The sequence below is a fragment of the Notolepis coatsorum genome (assembly GCF_963971535.1).
Source record: "Notolepis coatsorum genome assembly, chromosome: 20".
NCBI classification, from domain to species: domain Eukaryota; kingdom Metazoa; phylum Chordata; class Actinopteri; order Aulopiformes; family Paralepididae; genus Notolepis; species Notolepis coatsorum.
Window position 1 is genome coordinate 27,720,578 of NC_140184.1, and position 27,328 is coordinate 27,747,905.

General features: G+C 42.4%; 1 protein-coding gene across 4 annotated transcripts in view; it reads right to left on the bottom strand.

The window, feature by feature from the left end:
- Window positions 1-10: 10 nt before the first annotated feature.
- dmxl2 (Dmx-like 2) overlaps window positions 11-27,328 on the bottom strand; it is a 119,615-nt gene continuing 92,297 nt past the window's right edge. For 2 of the 4 annotated variants that reach the window (XM_084337166.1, XM_084337164.1), the window contains 14 exons: window positions 23,338-23,423; window positions 22,433-22,643; window positions 22,080-22,197; window positions 19,169-19,234; window positions 17,736-17,822; window positions 16,948-17,069; window positions 15,231-15,369; window positions 10,317-10,377; window positions 10,030-10,157; window positions 7,145-7,222; window positions 4,019-4,110; window positions 3,861-3,913; window positions 2,918-3,135; window positions 11-1,950 (listed from right to left, as the gene is read on the bottom strand). In XM_084337166.1, coding sequence (XP_084193292.1) covers window positions 1,741-1,950; window positions 2,918-3,135; window positions 3,861-3,913; window positions 4,019-4,110; window positions 7,145-7,222; window positions 10,030-10,157; window positions 10,317-10,377; window positions 15,231-15,369; window positions 16,948-17,069; window positions 17,736-17,822; window positions 19,169-19,234; window positions 22,080-22,197; window positions 22,433-22,643; window positions 23,338-23,423 — 1,669 coding nt within the window. In that variant the 3' untranslated portion in view covers window positions 11-1,740. The remainder of the gene's footprint in view (window positions 1,951-2,917; window positions 3,136-3,860; window positions 3,914-4,018; window positions 4,111-7,144; window positions 7,223-10,029; window positions 10,158-10,316; window positions 10,378-15,230; window positions 15,370-16,947; window positions 17,070-17,735; window positions 17,823-19,168; window positions 19,235-22,079; window positions 22,198-22,432; window positions 22,644-23,337; window positions 23,424-27,328) is intronic. The other 2 variants (XM_084337167.1, XM_084337165.1) reach the window with 1 other exon arrangement.

Consider the following 27,328-nt stretch of genomic DNA (forward strand, 5'->3'; position numbering starts at 1 on the left):
CAAATCAACCTGATGAAATAAAAATTATTTATTCACTTTACAAGGTAAAACTCTGACCATGGTAGAACAGCCTGTTCTCTCACACACCTCCAGACTCAAGTGCCCTAGTAAGCCTCTCCCTGTGTAGTTTACTTTGTATTTGCATCAGACACACACACACACACACACACACACAAAGACTATTGGTAGAACACTTGAAGATACATACAGTACACATGGTGGGCAGAAGGAGGAGAGAAACACAAATCTCTTTAATAAATACCATACATACACTTAACAAAAAGTTACAACTAATCCAGCTGGTATGATACAAACCAAAAATAAAGAAAATGCTTTCATGTTTGTACACGCTGTTGTGGTATTTCATATATATATATTTATATATAATTTATATATTAAAACTATTTCAAACGTTTTACTAATAGGCCAAATAAAGCCAGACATTCATTTGTATATAACAGTTTCTTCTTCAATATCCTATTCATTTGAAATAAACGTTTATAATGTCTCCAGATTCTTGAGTGCAAATATCTATTCCTTGTGGATGAAACAGTAAAAACGACTAGTGAGGTAACACAACCTTACATACATTATACCATGTTGCACTATGTCCCAGTCAAATACAGTAAGACCCCTTACATTCCTAACATAAAAGGCAATAAGTTAAACATAAATATCAATAGTCGGCAAAGAAAACATTGACCAAACAAACAAACAAACAAAACACAAACATATAAATAATTTAAATAATACAAAAAAAAAAAAAAAACAATACCTTGTGCAAAACCAGAAGTGAACCTTTGTGTTTCTGCTCAGGGTGGGGGGGGGGGGGGTTTCTTCTCGGGTGGACCAGACAGATGGAGACATTTAAACCACAGTCACAGGAGTTGAACACATCATCTTCTCAACAGGAATGTTCTAGCAGTGAACCTGCCACACAAACAAGCATTTGAGGGCAGGTCGGGGCGGGTAGGCGTATAGATGGCAGACACAGCAGAGTGAACACACAGGGACGGACCGCGCCGGGCAGGGGCCGATCCCAGAGCCCGGCGGGACCAGCATGTGACCGGGCAGCCAGTGAAACAGGGGGGCCACTACAGGAGCAATGTGCCACCAACTCTTCCATAAGGGGAGATACAAGCCGGGGAGGGTAAACCATTGAAACAAAATGCAGATTCCAACAACTCGATTCACACTGGAAACCACTGACTTAATAACAAACCACAGTGCTGGTTAAAGTAGATGCTAAGAGATTTTCAGCTGTGGGCACAAAATGACGACAGTTACACACTTTTAAAATTTTTGCTTGAGCACTTTTACAGAGCACTATCAATAGACCTGTGATTGCACTGCGGAACGAGAACAGGACATGCATAGCTTCCCTATGGACACACTCTACGAGTAGAGATTCTTCTTTAAAATCACAATAGATCTAGCTTTAAAATCAAGTATGATACCGTTTGCTTGTAACTCTTTGCTTTCAGGCTTTGGGAAAGAAAACTAAAAATAAAACAATATTTGCAGCTCATCGTATCGCTCTGGATAGGATGCTGCGTTCTAACAGTAAACTCGTGGTACAGTGCACACTCTGAAATCTGCTGAAAGCTTGGTTATCGCTCCATCACCTCTTCCGCTCGAGTCACACAGACACGTTAACGTCTACAGAATCATGTTACATTTTCTTTAAGTGTTTTCCCTTTGTCGCTTCTCTTTTAAACACCTTAGCGTTGGAAGTAGGCGTTACAGGATGTCAAAGATACTGTTGGGGATGTTGTAGCGGTCGGGGAGGACCCTCATCTTCAGGGTGCCGTCGGCGCCGCAGGTGAAGATGCGGTTGCCGGGCCGGGTCTCCACCTGCATGACGCCGGCACCGATGTTGCGGAAGATGGACTGCTTGGCGTGTTCGGTGCTGAAGGAGTGCATGAGGCTGTGACCCGTCAGCTTCCACACCTGGAGGGAAGGAGAGGGGGGGGTGAGGGATGGACGTGGAGATGATGCTGATGCTAGCTATTAAAGCCTGCTTCATGCTTATCGCGGCCGGCTGTGCGCAGAGGGTCTGACGGTCACAGACACACGGCAATGATTGGTGTCGCTATGGTGATAGAACGTGCGCTCCCTCCTTCAAGACGCTCTGACCCCAATGACTATGAAATTACTAACTGGAAGAAGCATGAAACATGTTTAATACTGTCCTAGACTAAAATAAATCTCTGATGACTAATAGTCATAGGATCTTTCAACATTCACACCACCAACCGTGGTGCACAAGCTAAACCATGATGATACAACAACAGTGCCAGCCAGCTTTGGCCAGGTTTGACCAGGTTCTAAAAGACAATGAAGACGTTCACTGTGTGCCGTACTGTATTGCACCCATTCTGCAATCTGTTAATAAAATTTTCAATCAATGCCAGACAGGCCACAACATGGTTAAGCCCTGGCTAGTGGAGACAAGGCATTAGTTATCTAAGGCCATAATGACCCATTTGTCAACTGATCCACTAAGTTCAGTTCAGATCAGTAAATTTTTTTTTACGGATATTAAGACACATAACAATGGTCATTCCATAAATCGCCAACGTTTTACCAGCTGCTATTGCAGCATTGTCCAATTGTCCGAAAAGGGCTAGGGAGAAGCACTAGGCTTGTCGGGCCCTACCCCTGAAGATTTACGTTTCGTTTATTTATTTTTTAACATTTTATTTGACATACATGCATTACTATACACATATATACCTGCACTGTCTACATACATACACACACACCTACCCATATTCATACATGTGTCTATAGCATTGCTCTGTATATATATATATATAAGTGAGGACAGCCCTACTATTTCCAGGGTTTCCCCTGCGGCGATGCTGTGAACATTAACATGTGCCGTCAGGTCAATAAGTGATGCGGCGTGAGTCACCTTCATGTTGCCCTCTGCGGAGCCGGTGACAAAGAAGTCCTCGGAGGCGTCCATGGCCAGGGCCTTGATGGCAGAGTCGTGGGCCTGGAAGGTGTGGATCAGCTGCCTCTGGCGGATGTCAAACACACACACAAAGCCCTTCCTGCCTCCTGTGATCAGCACCTGCTGTTTAGGAGCGTACTGCAACACCGTGGCCCCGTTCTCATGGCAGGGGAAGGCTGAGGCACAATGACACACACAACATTCACGTTTACATTTAGTCGTTTAGCTGACGATTTTATCCAAAGCGACTTACAAGTTCTGTACGACAAGTCAGCAGGAAGGGTACAACTCTTTCAGCTGAGTGTTCAAACAGTGTTGAAACTTGGGTACTGCCGTGTTGAGTATTAATAATACTAGTATTGACATATTAGTATAGTAGGTCGTAATATAGGCAAAGAAGATTATTTTGTGGATATTAGTGTAGTAGGTAGTAATGTAAGCAAGGAAGATTATTTTGTGGATATTAGTGTAGTAGGTAGTAATATAGGCAAGGACGATTATTTAGTGGAAAAGTGCATGATAGTAGAAGACAGTACGAAGGTTTTTTCTCCTTCATTTCAGATATTGAATAATTCTTTTTTTAAACGAACCTTCGTACTGTGCCTACTAACCTTCCTTGCCTATATTACTATATATATATATATATATATATATATATATATATATATATATATATATATATATATATATATATATATATATATATATATATATATTATCAAGGTAATATATATATATATATTACCTTGCCTACTATACTATACATCACCATACTACTATAATATACATAAATACACATGTGAACTGTACTGTATATATATAAACTATAACATTATTACTGTATACACACTACTGATATATACATATACAGTAGCAACAGGGCAACTTTGGGATTTCTTACCATGCACCATGGAATTATTAGGTGAAACTAGAGTATCCCACAGGCAGACATTTCTGTAGAGAGAATAAATCAACACAAACATTACTTGAACGAAGCTAAGCAAAGGGAAACACTGTGTTGACAGATATTGGGAGTTCTTTTTCAGCGCTGGTGCTGACCTGCTGTCGTTGGACTGTCCGGCCGTAGCAATGAGGCTGGAGGATGTGATGAAGGCAAAGTCACCGCAGGTTTTGGTGTGGCACTGCCAACTCTGCTCATGTGCAGCAAAGGAGAAGAGGGAGGAGTCAAGGGGAGGATAAGAGGGGAGGAGTCAAGGGGAGGAGAAGAGGGAGGAAAAGAGGGGAGGAAAAGAGGGAGGGGTCAAGGAGAGGAGATTAAAGAGGGCGATTATTCAATACAGCTGCGCCATTATTCTAATTTGTTCCACAGGCCCATCTCAAGTAGGGTTGGGTACTGTTCACATTTGAACCGATACCTGGTATCGATACCCAACAGTGTTTTACTCTCTGTAATAACACACATTTTATTTCAGTTATAAAAAACCCTCCCAACCCCCTCTCCCAAACTGTTCCTACAACCATTATTTTTATGTTGCATGATCATATACCGTAATTCCTCTAATAGTAACCCCGGCTTGTATTTGTTTCAACTGTAGCTGATACCAGGCTTGTATTAGGAGGAGGCATGTATAAGAGAGAGGCCTATATTTCTAATTTTCAAACAGATCACAATGAATAAATCAACATTTTGTGTCAGTTTGAACCCAGTAAAATGTACTGGGTTCATTTATTGAAACCAAGTACTGTATGAAAAAAGTAAAATAAAGTAAAATAGTGCAATCACAATACTGGTATAATAATAATAACTTCGTTTTATACAATTCTGAGGTAGGCTTACTCTCTTGGTAAACATTAACACCATACCATTATATGGTATTTACTGCACAGCCAGGCCAGCATATACATGAAACCCGGCTTGTATTAGGAGGCCGGCTTATAATTGCTTAGTTCAACAGCGCACCCGGTCATTAATAGAGACCCGGTTTTTAATTGAATACCGGTTACTATTAGAGGAATTACGGTATAAAAAAAAAAAAAAAAAAGAAAAAAAAAAAGAGAGACAGAGAGACCGAGACAGAGACAGAGAGACAGAGAGAGAGAGAGAGAGAGAGAGAGAGAGGCTCAGCCCCTCCCATTCCTCCACGAAAACGAAACTTACCCAGAGTATTTCTCTGCTGATAGTGTTTCCAGGGTTAGTTTAAAGTGGAGATGAAGCAGTGAGCAATGTGATCCTAGTTTGTTTGTTGTGTACCTTGTGTAAGACAGGGTTCTATAATCAAATGTGAAATCTATCTTATTTGTCTGAAAAATATAATATAATATCCCTGTTTTCAACATGGGCGCCGCCATTTTGTTGCTGACATCATGGCTGACGTCATACCGGGGGTTGGGTGTATACACTCTGGTTAGCTGCCTATATTGAATGGGTCAGTCAGCAAATAAAATGTTGCCTACAAAACAACGGGACCGCGGTGGTTCTGTTTGTATTGCTCCTGGCTGTTCAAACTAATTTTACCATGTGAGAGAGAGGAAAGTTGGTTAATTTCCACAAACTACCAGTGAAAAAAACAGTGTTGTTGACATGTTGGCTCGGGCTGCCTGCACCCAGACGGCGCGACCAGCCTGTTGGACAGGGAAGGAGGATCTGCAGCGAACACTTCATTGCCTCGGATTATGTTGTTGGGGTGGGATGTTTGTCCAGAAGACCACTAATCAGCTGAAGCCGGACGCGGTTCCCTCGGTCTTCGACAGACAGACCGGCGTTAGCTCTCGGGAGCGATCGCTAGCTAGTTGGCACCAGCCGGGGCCCGGCGTTAGCTCTCGCTAGCTAGCGTTAGCAACCGGAGCGTCGCGGAGCATTCAGCCTGCTGGCTACCTAGACCCACTTCAACCAGCGTCGCGGAGCATTCAGCCTGCTGGCTACCTAGACCCACTTCAACCAGCGTCGCGGAGCATTCAGCCTGCTGGCTACACAAGCTGTGTAGCCAGCAGGCTCCTAGTTGAATGCTCAACTAGCTAGCGATCGCTCCCGAGAGCTAACGCCGGTCTGTCTGTCGAAGACCGAGGGAACCGCGTCCGGCTTCAGCTGATTAGTGGTCTTCTGGACAAACATCCCACCCCAACAACATAATCCGAGGCAATGAAGTGTTCGCTGCAGATCCTCCTTCCCTGTCCAACAGGCTGGTCGCGCCGTCTGGGTGCAGGCAGCCCGAGCCAACATGTCAACAACACTGTTTTTTTCACTGGTAGTTTGTGGAAATTAACCAACTTTCCTCTCTCTCACATGGTAAAATTAGTTTGAACAGCCAGGAGCAATACAAACAGAACCACCGCGGTCCCGTTGTTTTGTAGGCAACATTTTATTTGCTGACTGACCCATTCAATATAGGCAGCTAACCAGAGTGTATACACCCAACCCCCGGTATGACGTCAGCAACAAAATGGCCGCGCCCATAATGCTAAATGCTTCAGAAATGTACACAACAAATCGTTTTTTCTTAGAAACTGCTTATTTTTATAACGTGACTTCTTCTGTGGCTTATCTAAATACTAATGTGATGCTATGAATATGTATTTATCGCACTGCTTCATTTCCACTTTAACTGTTTTGGGACTAGCTCATACCTCATTGTACCTTACCCTAAGTTTTACCTCATCCCATTTCTGCATTGTACTGTATATTGTAACTCGGTTACTCATTTTTTCTACTATGTATTGTATATTGTATATATGTATATTGAACACTTTTGTTTACACTTGTTTACGTACTTTTGACTTTCTATTTTATACTCTCAGGAGCAAAACAGAAAAAAGCATTTCATATAAAAGTATTCTGTATTTTTGTATGACAACTAATAAAGAAACTTGAACTTGAAACATGAACACATTAGACCCGTTGCTCACTGAGTTTTCACTGCACATAGAAACAGTGCAACTCTGTCGAAAGGAGTCATCACAGGGCTGAATATCTAGATGTCATAGCTTCTAAAATTGAAGGTCTGCGCTGGTCTGTGTTTATTATAAAATCACGATTGTGCGTCATTGGAATTTGAATTATTTTCTACCTGGGTGGGTCTTAATCTACCTGCTCTCACGGTACCAAAATGTGGCACCGATTGATCTAATGCGAATCGGTACTCGGTAGTACCGACATAATTTGTTCACAAAGTATCAAGTTCGGTACCCAACCCTAGTCTCAAGTAGTTGGTGTGTGTGTGTTCTTACCAGGTATGGTTTGGGGCTTGAGGAGGTTTGATTGACCTGCCAGAGACTGAGGAAACCTTCTCCATCTGCGACCCCACACTGCAGAGACAGGGATATAAAAATCACTTTGTCAAATAACTACACCAGTCTGACAAGACAGGGAACCTTGTGTTTGAGTGATTGAGTTCATTTGATCGTTATCATCATGGTGGTGCACAATAGGGCTGCAACGATTAGTCGACATAATCGACGATGTCGATTATAAAAAATCGTTGACGAGAAATTGTTGCGTCAATTAGTCATTAAAAAAAAAAAAAAAAAAAAAAAATTTATTTAATTTTTTTTTTTTTTTTTTTGCACTACTTATCTTTGTGAGAGTGGCTTCTCAGGGTTCCAGACAACATCATAACATGATGATCCCATAGCAAATTTTGGACATTGAAAACATTGTTCCCCTGCAGGAGATGATGATCAGACTAGACACACAATACATTACACACGCACTCCTCTCACTCACACACAGCGATCAGAGTAAGACACACACATACACACTCCTCTCACTCACACACAGCGATCAGAGTAAGACACACACACATACACACTCCTCTCACTCACACACAGCGATCAGAGTAAGACACACACACATTCACACTCCTCTCTCTCACACACAGCGATCAGAGTAAGACACACACATTCACACTCCTCTCACTCACACACAGCGATCAGAGTAAGACACACACACATACACACTCCTCTCTCTCACACACAGCGATCAGAGTAAGACACACACACATTCACACTCCTCTCACTCACACACAGCGATCAGAGTAAGACACACACACATTCACACTCCTCTCTCTCACACACAGCGATCAGAGTAAGACACACACATTCACACTCCTCTCACTCACACACAGCGATCAGAGTAAGACACACACACATACACACTCCTCTCTCTCACACACAGCGATCAGAGTAAGACACACAGACATTCACACTCCTCTCACTCACACACAGCGATCAGAGTAAGACACACACACATACACAAATTACACAGTACACACTCCTCTCACTCACACAGCGATCAGAGTAAGACACACACACATACACACACAGACTCCTCTCACACACAGCAAACAAAAGTTATTTAAAGTACACTTCCACTTTAATTTGTATTATTTAATTTATTTATCTTGTTATGAGTGATTGCTGTATTGTTCTTCAAATACATTTTCATTTAAAGTGGCTTAAAGATCCAAATTCAAATGTTTCATGAGTCATTATTTTAATTTGCTATGGGATCATCATGTTATGATGTTGTTGTTTGGTCCTGACAAGAGTCTCAAAGTCTGGGGTGATGGTAGACAAGCAACTCTGAGGTCATGCTCAATGTCCAATCTGTTCCTCTGCTCTGTCTTCAGCTGGACCAGAGCTGAGAAGCCACTTTCACAAAGATAGGTAATTAAAAAAAAAAAAAAAAAAAAAAAAAATAATAATACTTTCCCTGCCAGGTAATGTCGGGTAGATTAGATGAAGTCAGATAAAAAAGACTGATGAAAGACCTTCACAGAAAGGCTCTGTGCCGCTCGTCTGGTTTAGTAGTACAAACAACAATATAAAATGTCCTACAAAGATCAAGGTCAGTTTTTATGAACTCCTAGCCAAAGAGATGATGATTAATTTCTCCACCATCTCTTAACATGAACCTCTCTAGTTTGGAAGTCACTTTTGCCTACATCACATAAAGCTGTATTCTCATTGGTAGCACTTTGTAAGGTCAGCAGCAACAGCATTGAAATAATTTGAACTTTGACTGCAGCACTGAGTGGGAATTTGGAGCCACACTAGGGGTAACCTAGTAGGGCGGTAAGGGCGCCACCACTCTCCCCATAGGAAAACAACAGCTCAGCCAGCGCTCATCTGTAGAGGCCTTAAAGACCAACATTTCAACAAAGGTTGCTGTTTGATGGCATTACGGTTTGTGATTTTAAAGTGCAGACTTTCAGCTTTAATTTGAGGGCTTCTGCATTCATATGTATAGGAATTATAGACATTTGAATACATAACATACAGTAGATCCCCTTACAATTTCCCTCCCTGCAATTTCAGTGACTTTTCCATGTCATATTTTACTATTGATGTCAATGGAGAAATCAAACGGGAAAAAGGTCACGTAAGTGGCACCTATTTGTACTTTCACATATAGTGACAGGGAGGTGATGATTTATATGTTCATTGAACCCTCAGGGACTGGACAACATCACACCCAGAGGTCAACTACATAATTCCATACTGTGTTTGAACCCTCAGGGACTGGACAACATCACACCCAGAGGTCAACTACATAATTCCATACTGTGTTTGAACCCTCAGGGACTGGACAACATCACACCCAGAGGTCAACCACATTATTCCATACTGTGTTTGAGTAATCTGATGGAGAGTCAACTGAGGGACAGTGGTTGACAAAATTATTTCACAAATGACCACTTGCAGTCTTCAGGCAGTCAGGGGTTTGAAACCTAATATCAAATATGACGACTTTATTTAAGGCTATGGTAATTGTTGGTCCCCTAAGTGACTATGTATAAGAAAAGGACGTCTGAACTTTAACCTCATGTTCCATTTCAAAGTGTGTGTATGAGTGTGTGTGTGTGAGGATGTGTATATGAGTGTGTGTGTGTATGCGAGTGTATGTGAGTGTGTGTGTAGGTGTGTGTGTGTGAGTGTGTGTGTGCATGCGAGTGTGTGTGTGCATGTGAGAGTGTGTGTGTGTGTGTGTGTGTGTGTGTGTGTGTGAGAGTGTGTGAGTGTGTATGTGTGTGTGTGTGTGTGTGTGTGTGAGAGTGTGTATGTGTGTGTGCGTGTGTGAGAGTGTGTGAGTGTGTATGTGCGTGTGTGTGTACCTTATTGCCCTGGGAGTTGAAGTAGAGACGGGTGACTCTGGCGTTGCCTGCTTGTCTGAAACAGATGAGCTGCTGAGGTCTGTTCCACTCAAACATCCTTACACTACCGTCCTGAGCACCAGTCATGTCTGAGAGAGAGAGAGACACACACAGAGAAAGACAGAGAAAGAGAGTGTGAGGGACAGAGAGAGAGAGAGCGAGAGACTTTTGGAACTCATATCATTCATTATATTGTGAAGACTGTGACATGTGTGGGATGAACCTCATGCACACAGACATGTACTTACAGTACTGATATAGGGGGTGGGATGTCATCCTCTTCACATTATTTAGGTTTCTCTTCATGATCTGAAAAAACAGCAGCAGAATGTCTTCTCATCTCCTCAACAAGTCCAATGGTGTTATAGAGACACAACAGCAGATGTGACAAAACATTCAAACGTCAAGCTCCGTTTGGAGACCGGCTCCATTTAGAAGGATGTCATGTTCTTCTCTCCTCATCCCCAGACAGGCTAATCAAACCATGACAGCTCCACACGGCTCGGTGTGTGTTCACTGCAGCGGAGGAAGGAAGGCTGCTTGACTTAACTTTGCCTTAACCCTTTCGCTACCACACTACAGAAGGTTAACCCTTTCGCTACCACACTTACTTACTTTACTTATCCTCTTCGTCCCGGTTGGGGCATAAGGCCGCAATCATACACTGCCACTGAATCCTGTCTCGTGCTTTGGCCTGCGCTTCGTCCCAGGAAAGACCCATCTCCTTCAGCTCCATCATCACTGTTCTTCGCCAGGTGTTCTTTGGTCTACCCCTCTTTCTCTTCCCAACTGGGGTCCATCTCAAGGCAACTTTGGGTAACCTTTCATTGGGCATCCTCAATACATGGCCGAGCCATCTTAACCTCCGTCTCCTTATCTCAAGGGACATATGCAAGCTGCCTGTCTTCTTATAAAGTTCCTCATTCGAGATTCTATTTGGCCAAAAGATGTTGCAGATCCTACGTAAGCAGCTATTGTGGAAGACGTCAACCTTTCTCATATCCTGTTTTGTTACTCCCCAGCACTCAGAGCCATATAGCAGGACAGACTTAACATTGCTCTTGTAGAGCCTGAGTTTGGTTTTAAGGCTATATTGTTTAGACTTCCAGATGTTGCGAAGTTGGCTGAAAGCACCTCGCTACCACACTACAGAAGGTTAACCCTTTCACTACCACACTACAAAAGGTTAACCGTTTCACTACCACACTACAGATTCAGAGTATTTAGCCTTTCACTAGCACACTACAGAAGGTTAACCGTTTCACTACCACACTACAGAAGGTTAAGCCTTTCACTACCACACAACAGAAGGTTAACCCTTTCACTACCACACTACGGACGGTTAATATACGGTAATGTGTAAGAAAGAGAGATCATAAAAAAATATACAAGGGGAAGAAACTGTACATTTAACCTTTAACCTTCTGTGTTGTCGCAGTGAAAGGGTTAACCCTTTGGTAGTGTGGTAGTGAAAGGGTTAACGGTCCGAGTGACACATTGTTAAGCAAAACAAACAAACAAACAGAAAGATCTGTAACAAACTTTAAATAACAAAAAAAATTATAAATAAAAAAAAAAAAAACTAAATAAAATACAATACAAATAAAATAAAATATATCTTCCTAGACATGGAAGCAATAGTCAACATATCTCGAGACAAATGGTTTTGTTCGAGAAGGGACAGAAAGAAGCAAAGCTTATCTGGTCCTGCCCCTTCCTTACAATATCATTAATATGTAATAAGTTATCTATCAATATCAAAAAAAATATACCCATCCATTACAGCAAAAGATAAATAATTACAAAAATACTAGTTCACGTTATTTTCAAGCTCCTCTAACTTATACTTGTCCAATAATTCCTGTTTATATCTGCATTTAAACATTTCAATAGTACTTGTTTTTATTGCTACATCAAGGCCATTCCAAATGGATACCCCACAAACTGAGATGCACTTGCTTCTGCTTAGCATACGGGGAATGCCACCTGAGTATGTAAGCTTTATGTCCTAGTGTAGCATTGCTAGAAGGTCTGAACCATAATTAAAACCTCATTTGGGTGTAAGAGCTCACGCAAAAATGTTATGGTCTCATAAAAGTGGGAGCCACATTCATTGGATCATTTTATGATACCCGATTCTACATTCCAGTAGAAATAGAAGTGACCAATAGAAGCCTTGTAAGGACTGTTTGTGTACTAGTTCTCCATCTTCCAGCATGGCTGCCTGTAACCATTGGCAACCACTTTCAAAATAAAACGCCTAATTCCTGTACAGTGATAAAACACAAAAAAGCACAATATTACTGTTCTACGGTGACTTGTTTATAAGATCCAGTAATAAGTATATATCAACACATTGTTTTGCACATAACAAACGTTCTCTCTTCCATTGCCATGTATAAAACAATGGTTGCTATGTTACAGGCAGCCATGTTGGAAAACAGAGAACTGCACAAACATTCCGTGCAAGAAGGCCTCAATTGGGGTGGTGAGGGTTTCTCTCTCTCTGATCTCTAGCTTTAGGAGAAAGTAGTGTGCATGTTCACAAATACTGACTGAACGGTCCTGGGGCACAGCAGGAAGAACATGTGTCAATTCAGAACAAAATGGGTGGCATTCCCCTTTAAGTTACTGGCTTGTAATGTATTTGAATTGGGAGTTTGGGTTCACGTGTAAAAAAGTTACGTTTGAAGATCCCAGTGATACAATGAGAATAATCATCCATACAATGTTGCACATGGCTCCCTAGACACGGATATGCATTGTTAAAAATGAATTAAAATATAACGTTTTGAGAAATAGATGTATAAATTATCATTGAGGACGTCAGTATTAACCCTTTCACTCTACCACACTACAGAAGGTTAACCGTCTGTAGTGTGGTAGTGAAAGGGTTAACCTTCTGTAGTGTGGTTGTGAAAGGGTTAACCAATTTTATCATGTGGCAGTGAAAGGGTTAACCTTATGTATTGTCACAGTGAAAGGGTTAACCCTTTGGTAGTGTGGTAGTGAAAGGGTTAAGACGAGAAGCAAACACTTGAAGGAGCACTTCACCAAAAAATAACAATGCCGATTTATTTTGCACATAATCTCAACACACATCCAAAAACTCTAAACGGTGTGTGAGATCATGTGCAAAATAAATCAGCATTATTCAAGTGCCCCTCGACTTCCTCATAAGACATCCTCTGCCGTGCGCCGAGCCGATCCGTTGGGAATTTGATTGGCTGGTCTGGGGACGTGGAGGTAAGAAGTCGGTCTGTAGACGGTGTCACTAAAAGCCTTCATTGTTCTTCTGCAGGGTGTCGGGTTCATCTGAAGCCACTCCAGTCACATTAATCCTCCGTCCCATCGCTCAAAACTGACAGAACGTGAAATTGCCCCCATTTCCCCAGTCTTGCTGCCGAGCCTTCATGACACCAAAATGTTCCTTTTATTGAGTGTATGAGTGCATCATGGTCAACATTTATCACCATCTCTGGAACATGGAGAACCAGTGCAGGATATTTAGAAGAAAAAAAAATATATATTGAGGGCAGATTTTGCACCTGGGCAATTTGCTTATTATTTGCTAAATACCGGTAATCCTTTTCTGTGCTTAAAATCCAAATGAATAGTTTTGAAATGTTAAAGTGATGTTTAATTTGCAACTAACTGTATTCAAATATGTCATTTTCTGGGAAGATTTGGGGGGCATTTTTTAGCCCATCCCTGCACATTTTGGGGCAATATTTGATCCATGGGGGCAATTTTGCCCTGATTATTTAATCCACTGAGGAGAACCCTGTCTGTGTGTATGGTGACGTAGGTCTGTACCTTGGGCAGCAGGGAGTGTCTGTGTTTACAAGTCTGCCACATGGACACGGACTGTACCAAGCCTACTGGTATCACAGCCTCCATAGACTCAGCAGGATAACTGTTTAGTCCTCATGGCTTGATTTGAGCCTGAGACTGATAACCATTAAAAACACAAACTTCCCCGAGGGGAGAAACAAGTGTGGGGCTGTAGAAGGTACATGGAAGTCCGAGCCATGGGTCAAACCAAGGGTTGTCTTACAGAGTATAAATAACAACTATCTTTTTCCTGCATTTTGGCCTTTATCAGCACCTAATATATCTATAATACCTTATTAACATTCAAAGGTCTTTTTGACATGTGGATAAAGTAATTCTTGCCTTGATACAAAAATATAGCCATACTTTCTATCTTTTACTATTACTGAAAAAAGTGGTAGTTATTTTCTACAGATTCACCGCTGCCATAGGCTTCCAGTGTATTATAACATCACATAAATCCATGAAAGTCACCATATTTGACTACATATGATGACGCATTGGGCACTGGTGTGTGCACGGGCATTTACATTTTTTTTTTGTGTCTCTCATGGAGGAATGTGCGACATGAAGTAACCACACTCATAACACATAAGTCAGGAAAGTCATGCTGGCATTGTTTATCACCTAAATCTGACATGAGACCGCTTGTCCATCAAATGTTTTTATTTAATATTTGGAAGATGATCCATTTAATAGAATATTAGCTGTACTCTTTGGCTGTGCTATTATTTTGAGTAGGTGAGTAGAGGGACTCTTTTTTTGGGCCAGATTCAAGGACTTTTGCCTCTGAAATAAGTATTTCCAATATTTTCTGCTGTTACGATGCATGACTTCTTAAATGTCAAGTAAACATCTTGATCATTTAGAATTTTTAAACCAAGGAGCCACAATTTGATTTGTAGAATATCTTGCAATACTTAACAATGGATTTTTTTTTATTTTATATATATGGTTTCACAATATGCATATGCTTTTCGGCCCAGATACCGGTAGTCAGCATTTATACTTTATTATTATCATTATCATATTGATTATTAAGTATTGACTTATTCCATGTTTGCATTATTCCGAATAGTCTGCTTGCCTGGTGGCAGATATCTCCAGCCTAGGAAAAGACCAAAGTAGATCTCATGCCCAAAAAGGTTGCTCAACCCTTGCTCCACAAAGGAGCTGTTTCCCCCTGCTGGGCACTACCAGCAACTACATCAGTATTCCTGACCCTGAGACCTGGCTGTCATGTTCCTATGAGTGTTAGTGTGCGTGTTGTCTCGTACCACGCTGGCTGTCATGTTCCTATGAGTGTTAGTGTGTGTGTTGTCTCGTACCACGCTGGCTCCCATGCTTGTTTGCCCGCTGCCCAGCCAGGGCATGGATGCTGAGACAGCCATCTGTGGCGGGGCGAAGGGGGCGGCGCTCGTCTGGGCAATGTTGGTGTGAGACGAACGGTAGTCGACATCGTCGGAGCTGAGAAACACAACACAAGTGTCATCTGTCTTGGTATCGCAATGCACACTAGTCAATGGTGTTGTGCCTAAGTGCATAATATGCTGTATCACATGCCATTTGGTTACGTTTTTTTACAACAGTGTCCCAGCTAGCGAGCACAAAGCTGGGCCACAGATGTCATACAATTTCCATTATGTCCTTGCATGTTCACCCATATTCACTCAAACTCGCAACGTTTAAGCACACCTACTTGTATGTTGTATATAGTCTGGTAAGAAATGCAAACAAGAAAACACCCCAGCTTTAAAAAAAAAATGTATAGCTCAGTTTGTAGTTAAAATGCTGGCTTCCACTATCCTCTTCTTCTGCTGCATTTCATCAGATGTGCCACCCAGAAGGGTTAGGGTTAATGCTCCACCCAGAAGGCAACCAGTGTCTCCTCTCCTAAGCCCTACAAATAGAAACCGGTAGGTGTGCTTGGTGTGTGATTAAATGTTGTGAGTTTGAGTGATATGAGCAAACTCACAAGTATAGGGACATTTATGACATTATTTACAGCCCAGCTATGTGCAGGGGATGCTCTGTTGTGGATAGAGGATGAGCTGTTGTGGCTAGAGGATGCTCTGTTGTGGCTAGAGGATGAGCTGTTCTGGCTAGGGGATGCTCTGTTGTGGCTAGAGGATGAGGTGTTGTGGCTAGAGGATGAGCTGTTGTGGCTAGAGGATGAGCTGTTGTGGCTAGAGGATGAGGTGTTGTGGCTAGAGGATTGTCTGTTGTGGCTAGAGGATGAGGTGTTGTGGCTAGAGGATGAGCTGTTGTGGCTAGATGATGGTCTGTTGTGGCTAGAGGATGAGGTGTTGTGGTTAGAGGATGAGCTGTTGTGGCTAGAGGATGCTCTGTTGTGGCTAGAGGATGAGCTGTTCTGGCTAGGGGATGAGCTGTTGTGGCTAGGGGATGAGCTGTTCTGGCTAGGGGATGCTCTGTTGTGGCTAGGGGATGAGCTGTTCTGGCTAGGGGATGCTCTGTTGTGGCTAGAGGATGAGCTGTTCTGCCTAGGGGATGCTCTGTTGTGGCTAGAGGATGAGGTGTTGTGGCTAGAGGATGAGCTGTTGTGGCTAGAGGATGATCTGTTGTGGCTAGAGGATGAGGTGTTGTGGCTAGAGGATGAGCTGTTGTGGCTAGAGGATGGTCTGTTGTGGCTAGAGGATGAGGTGTTGTGGCTAGAGGATGAGCTGTTGTGGCTAGAGGATGAGCTGTTGTGGCTAGAGGATGAGGTGTTGTGGCTAGAGGATGAGGTGTTGTGGTTAGAGGATGAGCTGTTGTGGCTAGAGGATGAGCTGTTGTGGCTAGAGGATGATCTGTTGTGGCTAGAGGATGAGCTGTTGTGGCTAGAGGATGATCTGTTGTGGCTAGAGGATGAGCTGTTGTGGCTAGAGGATGGTCTGTTGTGGCTAGGGCTTAATTAAACACAAGTGCCACGCTCTGCCCACTGACCTGTACAGGACTACAATGCGAGTAAGTGTCTGGGGGGAGAGTGAGAACACTTTTAAATATATTAAATAGACTTTTAAATCAAGGCATCTCCATGGGACTGACCTTCGGGACTCCTTGTCAAAGTCATCTCCTATCCAGGTGAACGGCTGGGCAGCCGTCAGCGTGGAGACGTCCACCTCCTGGACATCATGGGTGGAGGCAAGGACTATCTCACTGGAGTTCGCCTGGGGGGGGGAGGGAGGGAGGGAGGGTGAGATAACATGAGAAGTTTAGATCAGGCATGAGTAATATAATTCCAAGAACAGCAAGAAGATTAAGCCAAGCAGTTATATCAGATTACTGTACATAATCACCATATACTATCTGCTTAAGTATGGGGAACTACATGATAGATAATCCGATAGATATTCACTGCATAATGGAAAATGTGAACTGCAATTTCTAATTGTATTTCTCAAATGCTTCAGAAATCATTTTGTGAGAAATTTTACTTAAAGGGTAAATTCAGAATCTTGGACAATTAGCCCCATTGCCAATTGGTAGAGTTCTTTCTCAGCACAATTAAATACATGGTGTGCTTCATAATGGATAACCACTCCCTCATTAGTTAGCCGGTAAAAATAGTCAAAGGAGCACCCAACGCAAAACTGCTTTGCTTTGGGTGCACAGTGGAGTAGGATTCAGGCCTTTTCATACAGACTGAAGAGTGGCACCATTACTTTACATTAGTTTAGTGGCAAAACGACCTGGAGCTGCAGGTATATCCAGTATGAATAACAGCATGGATTGAGCTAAGAATGGACTCTAAAAAAACAAAACACATACGATGCAATCACATTGATAGACAATAAACAATACTATTGATATAGTGCCCTAGTAGCAACACTCACCCTGTTGATGGCAAAGGCCATGATGATGTCAGATTCCTTGTGGATGATTTTGGCCTTGCCACCTGGATAGCCCAGATCAGCCTCCACCTGCAAACACATGACCATGACAACCATGACCCCTCAGCACATCTATCTGCACAGCCAGCCAGCGTCAACACAGCGCTAACACAGTGATCAGGAAGAAGCAAAGGTCACTTTAAAAAACATAATTATGTTTTTGTATAGTATAGTTACATATAGCATAACTGTATATTGTATAGTATATTGTATAGTAGTGTAGGACGCATTACCTTTAATTCATAAGCTTAGCATTGTATTGTATTTTATCTTAGTATCTTTTATCATGTCTATTTTATTATCTATTATATTTTATTCTATTACCATTTGTATTCTTGCACAATCAAGGCGGGCATGGCCACCTTCATTTCACTATGTGTCTCGTGTATGTATGTGACAAATAAATCTCTTAAATCTTGATCATCATGCAAGTTAGCAGGTCACATAATCTGTGATTTGGGGGGGGGGGGGGGGGGGGGGGGTTAGATCCTGTTCGGACGAGGTTAATGATTAATGCATTTGGGGGTCCAGTTGAATCAGCCCGGCTACACAGGAGAGTGACACATGAAGCAGGCAGAGGCGGTGTCAGTGTCAGTGAAAGGAGTGGCAGGGAGGTTTTGTTCGGTGAGGTCAAAGGTGAGAGAAGCAGAAATCAGATGTTCAATGGCAGAGACCTGAGCAGACTGCTGTCAGAAAGGTACTGTAAGAGCAGTGACTAGCAGGCCAAGCTGGAGAGGACCAGGTTCAGAGACACAACCTTTACCACTAACCCTGAGCTTCACTAACCTGGGCGCGGCCGGTGGTCCATTACACCAAAACCATCTGGGAAGTTTGTCCTTTGAAACGGTTAGGACTGACACGAAAATACTTGGCAGAGTATCTTTGCCTGTAGCTGCCAGTAGTTCCTCTAAGGACGGTAATTGGTCCGAACTCATCAACCAAGATGGATTCTGGTGTGCTCTTGCGAAGCCAGATGCCATGCACGGTTAGCGCTTAAAACCTAAGTAACAAATATCTTATTATCTGTTAACTATTTGTTTCATAAAAATGGAATCCTTCAGACGAAGAAACCTATTACTATCTTGTGACTAAAAAGTGACTATTGGTGTTAAGTGCTGTATACTCATAGATGAAGACAGCAGAGGTTGTGTACGTTCAGCTGATGTACTATATACAATTCACACTCCAAATAATATGGATCGCTTGTACTGTAAATTTGCAATTTTGTTAGAGGTTCAAAATATTAAGATATTGTTTTTCATCTAAAAGCTTCAATAACTTAGCTCCTAATGCTCCTGTCCTTCCCAGCTTGGCTGCATAGTGAATCCCCTGGAGAGATAGAGAGGGTCGAGGATTTGGCTGGTGAATGATACTACCTTATTGCGACTGCGAGCTCCTGCTAAGCAGTTTGGGCTTAGATGGTCCACATGGTTATCTACAGGCTAAACAACACACACAACACCAACACATACACAAAACACGTATGCACGGCACAACACATGCACAAAACAAAAAACATGGAATGAAAAGAAAATGAAAATGGTTGACAGGATCTTATGATATACACATACACACAGTCAGTGAGTGGGCATAAGGAACCATCACAATTAGGGATGCACCGAATGGGAAAATCTTGGCCGAAACCGATACCGAAAATAGGAAACAGTTGGCCGAAAACCGAAAGCCGAAAGGCCGAAAATGATTCATAGAATAGAATTTTTTTACCAATGTTGTTCAGCTACCTGATTATGGAAAAATATATGATTATGGCTAAACTTAACTTAAATAATAAATAATCACTATTATGGGTATTTTTGTATCACAAACAGTACTGTATTTGCAAATCTGGTATGTCATAAATGTATAGATGTAGCAGTACTGTCTATCTGTATGTCATGTATGTCATATATGTTATGATGAATTGAAAATGGGGGACCCTGATGTAAACAAGACGAAAGTCTTTCTCTGGTCTGCATCCCCTTAACAATTGTGTGTATTGAGCTGTACTGTATTGTACCCATTCTGCAATCTGTTAATAAAGTTTTCAATCAATCAATCAGAGAGAGAAAGAGAAAGAGAAAGAGAAAGAGAAGAGAGAGAGAGAGAGAGAGAGAGAGAGAGAGAGAGAGAGAGAGAGAGAGAGAGAGAGAGAGAGAGAGAGGCGGACATCTGTGCTCTACTGAGCGCACCTTTCTAGTCCCCAGATGACTTTGGCACAGTAGACGCGCGAAAGACAGCGTCAATGTGAGAAACACAATCCCTCCCCCTCTTGCTCTGAATAATATGCATATTAGATCACTCAGTGATTAACCGCAACGGGCATATAGTAAATAAGGATAAAGTATGTTAAAGACGCATTTATTGGACTCGTTGCGCGCAGAGTTTACATAGAAACAGCGCGACTCCCGAGGAGATGCATTGCTCCCGAGTCCCAAGAGGAGGACGCAGGACTGAAGAGCTCACAGCACGCATGTAATGAATCCGCGTTTCCACATCATCACAACAACACGCGTTAGGTTACAGGTTGCTTCTGTTTCGGTGATATATTTTCGGTGAAAAAACTCTTTCGGCCGAAAGCCGAAAGGCCATTTTTGGCCATTTTCGGCCGAAAACTTTCGGTGCATCCCTAATCACAATGTCTTCAGCACGGAGCTATAGACCTGGGGAGTGAGGTCAAAACTATAAGTATTACAGCCAAATCGAATTGTGTAGGTTGATAATCTTTGACAGAGGCATCGATTATTTCATTCTTATACCATGGCCTGGGTAAATACTATTTTTATTTTTTGTGATCTTTTCCCCCCTCCTTTTCCCTCCGTTTTTCTCCCATCCCAATGTTAGTCGTTATGCCAATTCCCAATCCCCTTCCTGGTCGCTGCGCACTTACCCCCTACGGTCGGTCTGGGAGAGTGGAGGCTATCACATGCTTCCTCTGACACATGTGTAGCCAATCAACCGCTTCTTTTCACCTGGCAGCGCGGACTCTCACTGAGAGGGTGTAACGTGTGGAAGGATCACACTACCCCCCTTAGATCCTTTCCTCGCTGAGCAGGCGCCCCGACCGAACTGTAGGAGTCGCTGTTTACAACGACCAGGACCCACCCACCAGCTTTCCCACCCCTAACACTGCCAATTGTGTTAGTATGAACGACCAGCCAAGCTGGTAGCAATGCCGAGAGCTGGGCTCGAACCCAGCATCTCCTGCACTAGTGGCGAGCGCCTTGCCCACTGCGCCACTTAGCCGCCCCGTGAATACTCTTTTCTGATTGGCCAACAGGTGTGAGTTAAAATCGTTTAATGCACATGTAGTTCGGCTCATCACCGTTCTAAATTGATCCGCTACCCAAACTGTAACCATAGCAACATTAAAGAGCACAGCTGTCAAAGCTTACTAAAGCACAGCTGACTTATCAACTTGATAAACTAATGACCGGGAAAGAAAACATACCAATGGCAAGTGCAAAAGCTTTCACCAAAAATGTGCAAATGATCTTATTTTATATTGTTGGCAAATGACCATGGTATAAGTGGAATAATCAACCTGTAGGTGTGCGTTAAGGCACTTTGCGAAGGCACTGCGCGTCGGGGTGGTTCTTTGCCTCCACGTTGTGCTTTCGCTTTTTCATATTGCATGTTTTCTCTGACTGGAAAGCTACTGTTTACATTCCGTGGTTTTCCTTGATGCGTGGGACCACCTGAATATGCTGTATGATGAGTCAACAAGGCTAATGTGTTCTAAAATATAATTTGGGGGATTAAACAAATCAACAACAATACATGCCATACAAAGAAAAGCAAACATAGGAGAAGAAATGCATCAGGTCAAACAACATAATGAACCATGGATCCGTCGTCAAGGTGAACGAACAGCCTATGAGAACCACATGATGAACCATGGATCTGTCGTCAAGGTGAACGAACAGCCTATGAGAACCACATGATGAACCATGGATCCGTCGTCAAGGTGAACGAACAGCCTATGAGAACCACATGATGAACCATGGATCCGTCGTCAAGGTGAACGAACAGCCTATGAGAACAACATGATGAACCATGGATCCGTCGTCAAGGTGAACGAACAGCCTATGAGAACAACATGATGAACCATGGATCCGTCGTCAAGGTGAACGAACAGCCTATGAGAACCACATGATGAACCATGGATCCGTCGTCAAGGTGAACGAACAGCCTATGAGAACCACATGATGAACCATGGATCCGTCGTCATGGTGAACCACGTGCAGATGGAGACATGTCTCAGGCACGGTGCTCTGCTGCCTACTGTACCTCGCTCTGCTTTCTCTTCTTAGTGAAGATGTAACGGATCAGAGTCTCCTGGAGAACTTCCTGTTTAACCAGGAAGTGCCAAAGACGCCGGGCTGGGAAGGACAGGTGGTTCTTGGTCCTGGGGAAAAAAAATTAAAGAATTGCACAAAAATAAATAAATGAAAACATAAAATTTAAACACTTTTATACCGCCATTTGAAACTACTTCTGCGATATACTATATTTGACCGTGCTAATACTTATATGTGTGTTTGTGTGAGAGAGAGAGTGTGTTTGTGTGAGAGAGAGAGAGAGAGAGAGAGAGAGAGAGAGAGAGAGAGAGAGAGAGAGAGAGAGAGAGAGTTAATAATCACTTGAAGGGCGTGTTGTCAGGCTCCAGCATGGCCTTGTGTCGGAGGACGGCTGGCGGCCCCCCTCCCCCTCCAATGCTGATGTCATTGGGGTAGGAGTTGATGTAGTTTGGAGGAGGACCGTCAAACTTGTTCATCCTCTCCAGCAGTAACTGCTCCCAATTCTCCAGGGTCTTCAGGACCGCGTTGCACAGAGGGGAGGTCACCGGCAGGTCTGACATGGACACAGGGAACACCAACGGTTAATTGAGAACCTTGACAAGCCCTATAGGCCTAGCTGTGGTTTGGGACCAAATATGTATGTGTGTATGTGTGTGTGTGCGTGTGCATGTGTGCGTGTCTGTACATCGCTCGTCATGACCGTATTGTGGACATTGTGTCTGATGTGGTACGGAACATCTCACCATCTAGTGCAGCAATGTACAAACATGCCAGAGTGAAACCAGAGTGGTTTGGTCTTACCAACGATGTCTTCGCTAACATACCAAATACACCGGATGTTGTTTTTGTTGACACCAACCACAGGGAGGTGCTGGTCATAGAAGTAGGCTGTGGCTTTGATCTGTACATGGACCAGGCCTTCCATATATCAAATACCAACCACTGCTCAGCATGATGGCCGACCTTGGGTACAGGTGTAGATATAGTGTACTTGTATTCGGAAGTCTTGGCCATGTATACAAATGCACCATGACCGGTCTGAGAATTGCTGCAATGTCTAAAAGAAAAGCCAAACAAATTGCCAAATATTGCTCTGTCTCAGCTATTATTGGCAGCTTAGCCACGTTGAGAAGGAGGTGCTATGTGTACCCTTAAGTGTTCAGTGCTGCTTGGCCCCGATACATTTGATTCCCTGTTTATGTAATATAATTTGTGGAACCAAATAAAGTATTCAAATGTGTGTGTACCTGTGAAGTCAAGGCCGGTGAGGGGGAGGAAGCTCTTTACATTGTGCAGAGCTAGTTTCACCATGACCAGTCGGATAAGAGCCCAGCTATACAAAGACAGACAGATATAACAGATTAGAACCATGTTTATCAGGGGTAGTTTCCTCATTCCCCAGGCCATCAGGATGCTCAATGCCTCCATGTAACAACCCATCATCTACACTCATTGCACACTAGGGGTGTAACGGTACACAGAAGCCACGGTTCGGTACGTACCTCGGTATTGGGGTCACGGTTCGGTACGAGTTCGGTACAACAGAAAAAATATATTTATAATAATTATTATTAACACATCCCACGCCAGAAACGGCTTACGACGCGTTTCAAGTTCATGCGAATTCTGCCATTCCACGGCGTACAACGTTATTGAGATCATATTTAATTTTTTTGCCATGTTATTCATAATTCCCTCACGGAGCCTGGTCTGATGCAGTGGGAGCTTGCACAACTCTGCAACGCTTCAATACTGCCGCCTGGTGGATGATCGGCGAGTTACCAAACCGGAAATGGACGAGTCGATCTCGGTGCGTCTGGGAAATGCGTCCGGCACTCACATATTGTCGCGGGACTCTAAGACACACACCGTGTATATGGATCGCTGCCATAACTCAATAATCGACATGATTTGGGCATGTATTATTATTATACAAACCGTAAATGGATCGACTCGATCGCCGTCAAATAAGTGGGATCTTTTTGCTCCAGTCTCATCGCCCAACGGTAAGAGGACGCTGACGTCATTTTCAAGGCGATTGTACATTTCTTTGTTTACAAACCAACTGATCAATAAATCAACCCATACTACATAAAGCATTTACTGACGATCACGGAGTTATAAACGACCCCCCCCCCCCCCGTTCATCCGCGCATCATGAGTCATAACGTTTAGGATCGTATTCAGTTGGATTTTTTAATATAGCGTGTATCACGAATAAACTGCAATCGATAATCTATATTATGCGTTTAGGCCTATAACTAGCGTTCTAGGAATTACTGCAGAAAACGATAATTTTTTATTTTTTTATTATTTTTTAAACATAACATAAAATTAGATATACAAGCATTAATTAACAGTACACATCCAATGAAATCACCATTTAAATAAATGTAGTATACGAGATATACACCTAATACTTGCTATCTAATATGCTCTCGCTCGCTCCCCCCCCCCCCGGACCCCCACTTTGATAATCCATCCATTATCATTCGCTCCTAACCAGGCACTACAATTCATATGCTAGCTTTTATTCTCTCCACCACTTCTAACCACATTGCAATTTTGGTTTCACTGACACCTAAAATTCTTGCTGTAGATATTTCTAGATAAATCACATCGAGATATGTAAGAACCCAAACCTTCCGACAATTTTTTTCCGGTTGAAACCATCGTGATGCTATCAGCTTTTTAGCCGCTGTGATACCAGATAAAACTAATCTCTTTAGCTGTATAGGGACTGCAAACTCAAAAACATCATTCAACAGCAATACAGAGGGGTGTACAGGTATATTCAAAATTAAGAAATTTGATAATTTCTGGGACACTTCTTTCCAGAATATCTTAACTGGTGGGCAATCCCAGTACATGTGCATAAATGTACCCTCATCCCCATTTGTACATAAGGAGCATCTGGAGTCTTGTTTAAGTCCCATTCTGTTCAATCTTATAGGAGTCAGGTATGTCCTATGAATATAGTTCAGATTAATTTGTTGATGGTCCGGGTTACGTGACGCAAGTCGAACGTTTGCCCAGACTTCTTGCCAATCAATTATTTCCAGGTCTGGTATATCCCTCCTCCAGACTGAGTCTAGGGGGAGGATTCCATACGAGGACGTTAGTAATTGATGATAAAAATCTGATACAAACCCTCTCGATGTCTCTCTTTCATAGAAGAATTTGTGATATCTGTGGTGTTCAATTGGTATCCTTAATGGGACTCCATGAGCCTTCAAACATACCAATAACTGTGCGTAAAAATAATGTGTGGAACTGGTGAGATAATTTTTTTTATGTATGTCTTTATATCTACAAAAACCCTGTTTGTTGAAAACATCTCCTAATGTGTGTATGCCCTGCTTTTCCCATTTAGGGTATCTTATAGGTCGTTTTCCAATCAGGAGTGCATGGTTATTGAATAGGGGAGTATGACTATTTATGTGGGTTAGAATATTTTTTTTGTGTTTCACGCCATATCCGGATCGCATGAGTAATAATGGGGCCAAATTTTAATTCGCATTGCTTAATTGATAATTTGGTGTATACTATGTCCTGCAGTCTATGTGGTGCTACTATATTTACTTCTAAGTTTCTCCAGGATACAGATGCTTGGGAATCAAACCAGGTTGTCAGTGGTCTTAAAGTGTACGCCTTAAAATAGTGGTAAAAATCTGGAAATGCCATACCTCCGTCGGCTTTGTTTCTCTGTGCGGTGGATCTTTTTATACGTGGAGGTTTGTTATTCCAAATAAATTTGTATGCGGTAGAGTGTAATTTTTTCCAGTAACCATCTGGAGGGGGTAACAGTAGCATTGAGCTAATGAAGTTGATTCTAGGTAGGACATCCATCTTAACTATTGATACCCGTGCCTGTACTGAGTTTTTAAGTTTTGACCACCTGTCAAAGTCGTATTTGATCTTATCTTGGATTTTTATGTAATTGTACTTCACCGTTTGGCTTATAGTAGGGAATACTTCAACTCCTAAACATCTGAAGTGTTTAACCATTGGTATTTCTTCTGGAAGGAGTATATTTTTTGCGAGGGCATTAAGTGGAAGGAAAGCCGACTTTGGCCAATTTATCCTAAATCCCGATAGATTGCCAAAGTCATCAATCAACTTGAGAAGATGAGGCATTGAGGTGTTAGGGTTTTGCATGAACAGTATTATGTCGTCCGCATATAAACTAATTTGATGTTGTGTGCCCTTGATTGCGATTGGTTCTATGGATTTGGGATTGTCTTATATATTGTGCTAAAGGCTCTAATGATAAAGCGAATAGTCCGGGGCTAAGAGGGCAACCCTGTCTAGAAGAGCGTGATACCGGAAAGATTTCGGAGGTGATTATACCTGTTGTAATCATGGCCGATGGGTCTTTGTATAATACTTTAATCATATCAATGAATCCTTTTCCTAACCCCATCCTTTCTAATACTGCCCATAGATAAGACCATTCCAACCTATCAAAAGCTTTCATCGCATCCAGGGACAGCATCGCCTTAGGTGTGGTGTCATCCTTGCTGGCATCTAGCACATGTAGTAACCATCTTATATTATCCGTGATCAAGCGGCCTCTTATGAAGCCAGTCTGATCAGGATGAACTAAAGACGTCATATGCTTTTGAAGTCTGATGGCTAATACCTTGGAGTACAGCTTGATATCGGTTCCGAGGAGGCTTAAGGGTCTATAACTACCGCAATCGGTGGGGTCTTTGTCTTTTTTAAGGAGGAATGTTATGAGTGCAATATTGTCGTTCTTATGGAAGTTCCCCTCCTTGATTGAATATAAAATCATATTAAGTAATAGGGGTCTAATTACATCCCAACATGAGAGGTACATTTCTGGTGGGATACCGTCTCTTCCAGGAGCCCTACCACTTTGCATTTCAAATATGGCCTCCCTAAGTTCATCTAGTGTGATGGGTGTTTCGATGGTACCTTACGTGTCTACCATGGTGATATTTATATTCTAGACAGTATTTTCGTATAAATGTATGAATGAAAAAGTATAACGTTCCCACATCCTGAACGATAGATAATCGATGTTGAATGGGCCATAGTGTCAATTTAGCAATACAATTAAAAAAGTTATAGCCCTGCAAAAAAGGTGAACATCTCCATAGACTTAGAGTGGTGGCAGAGAGTGGTATAAGATGCTCAAATTGCGTGGCAGGGAATGTGTTAATATACATTTTTTTGTACTTTTTTTTGGTAATTTTTAAAATGTATATATTATAT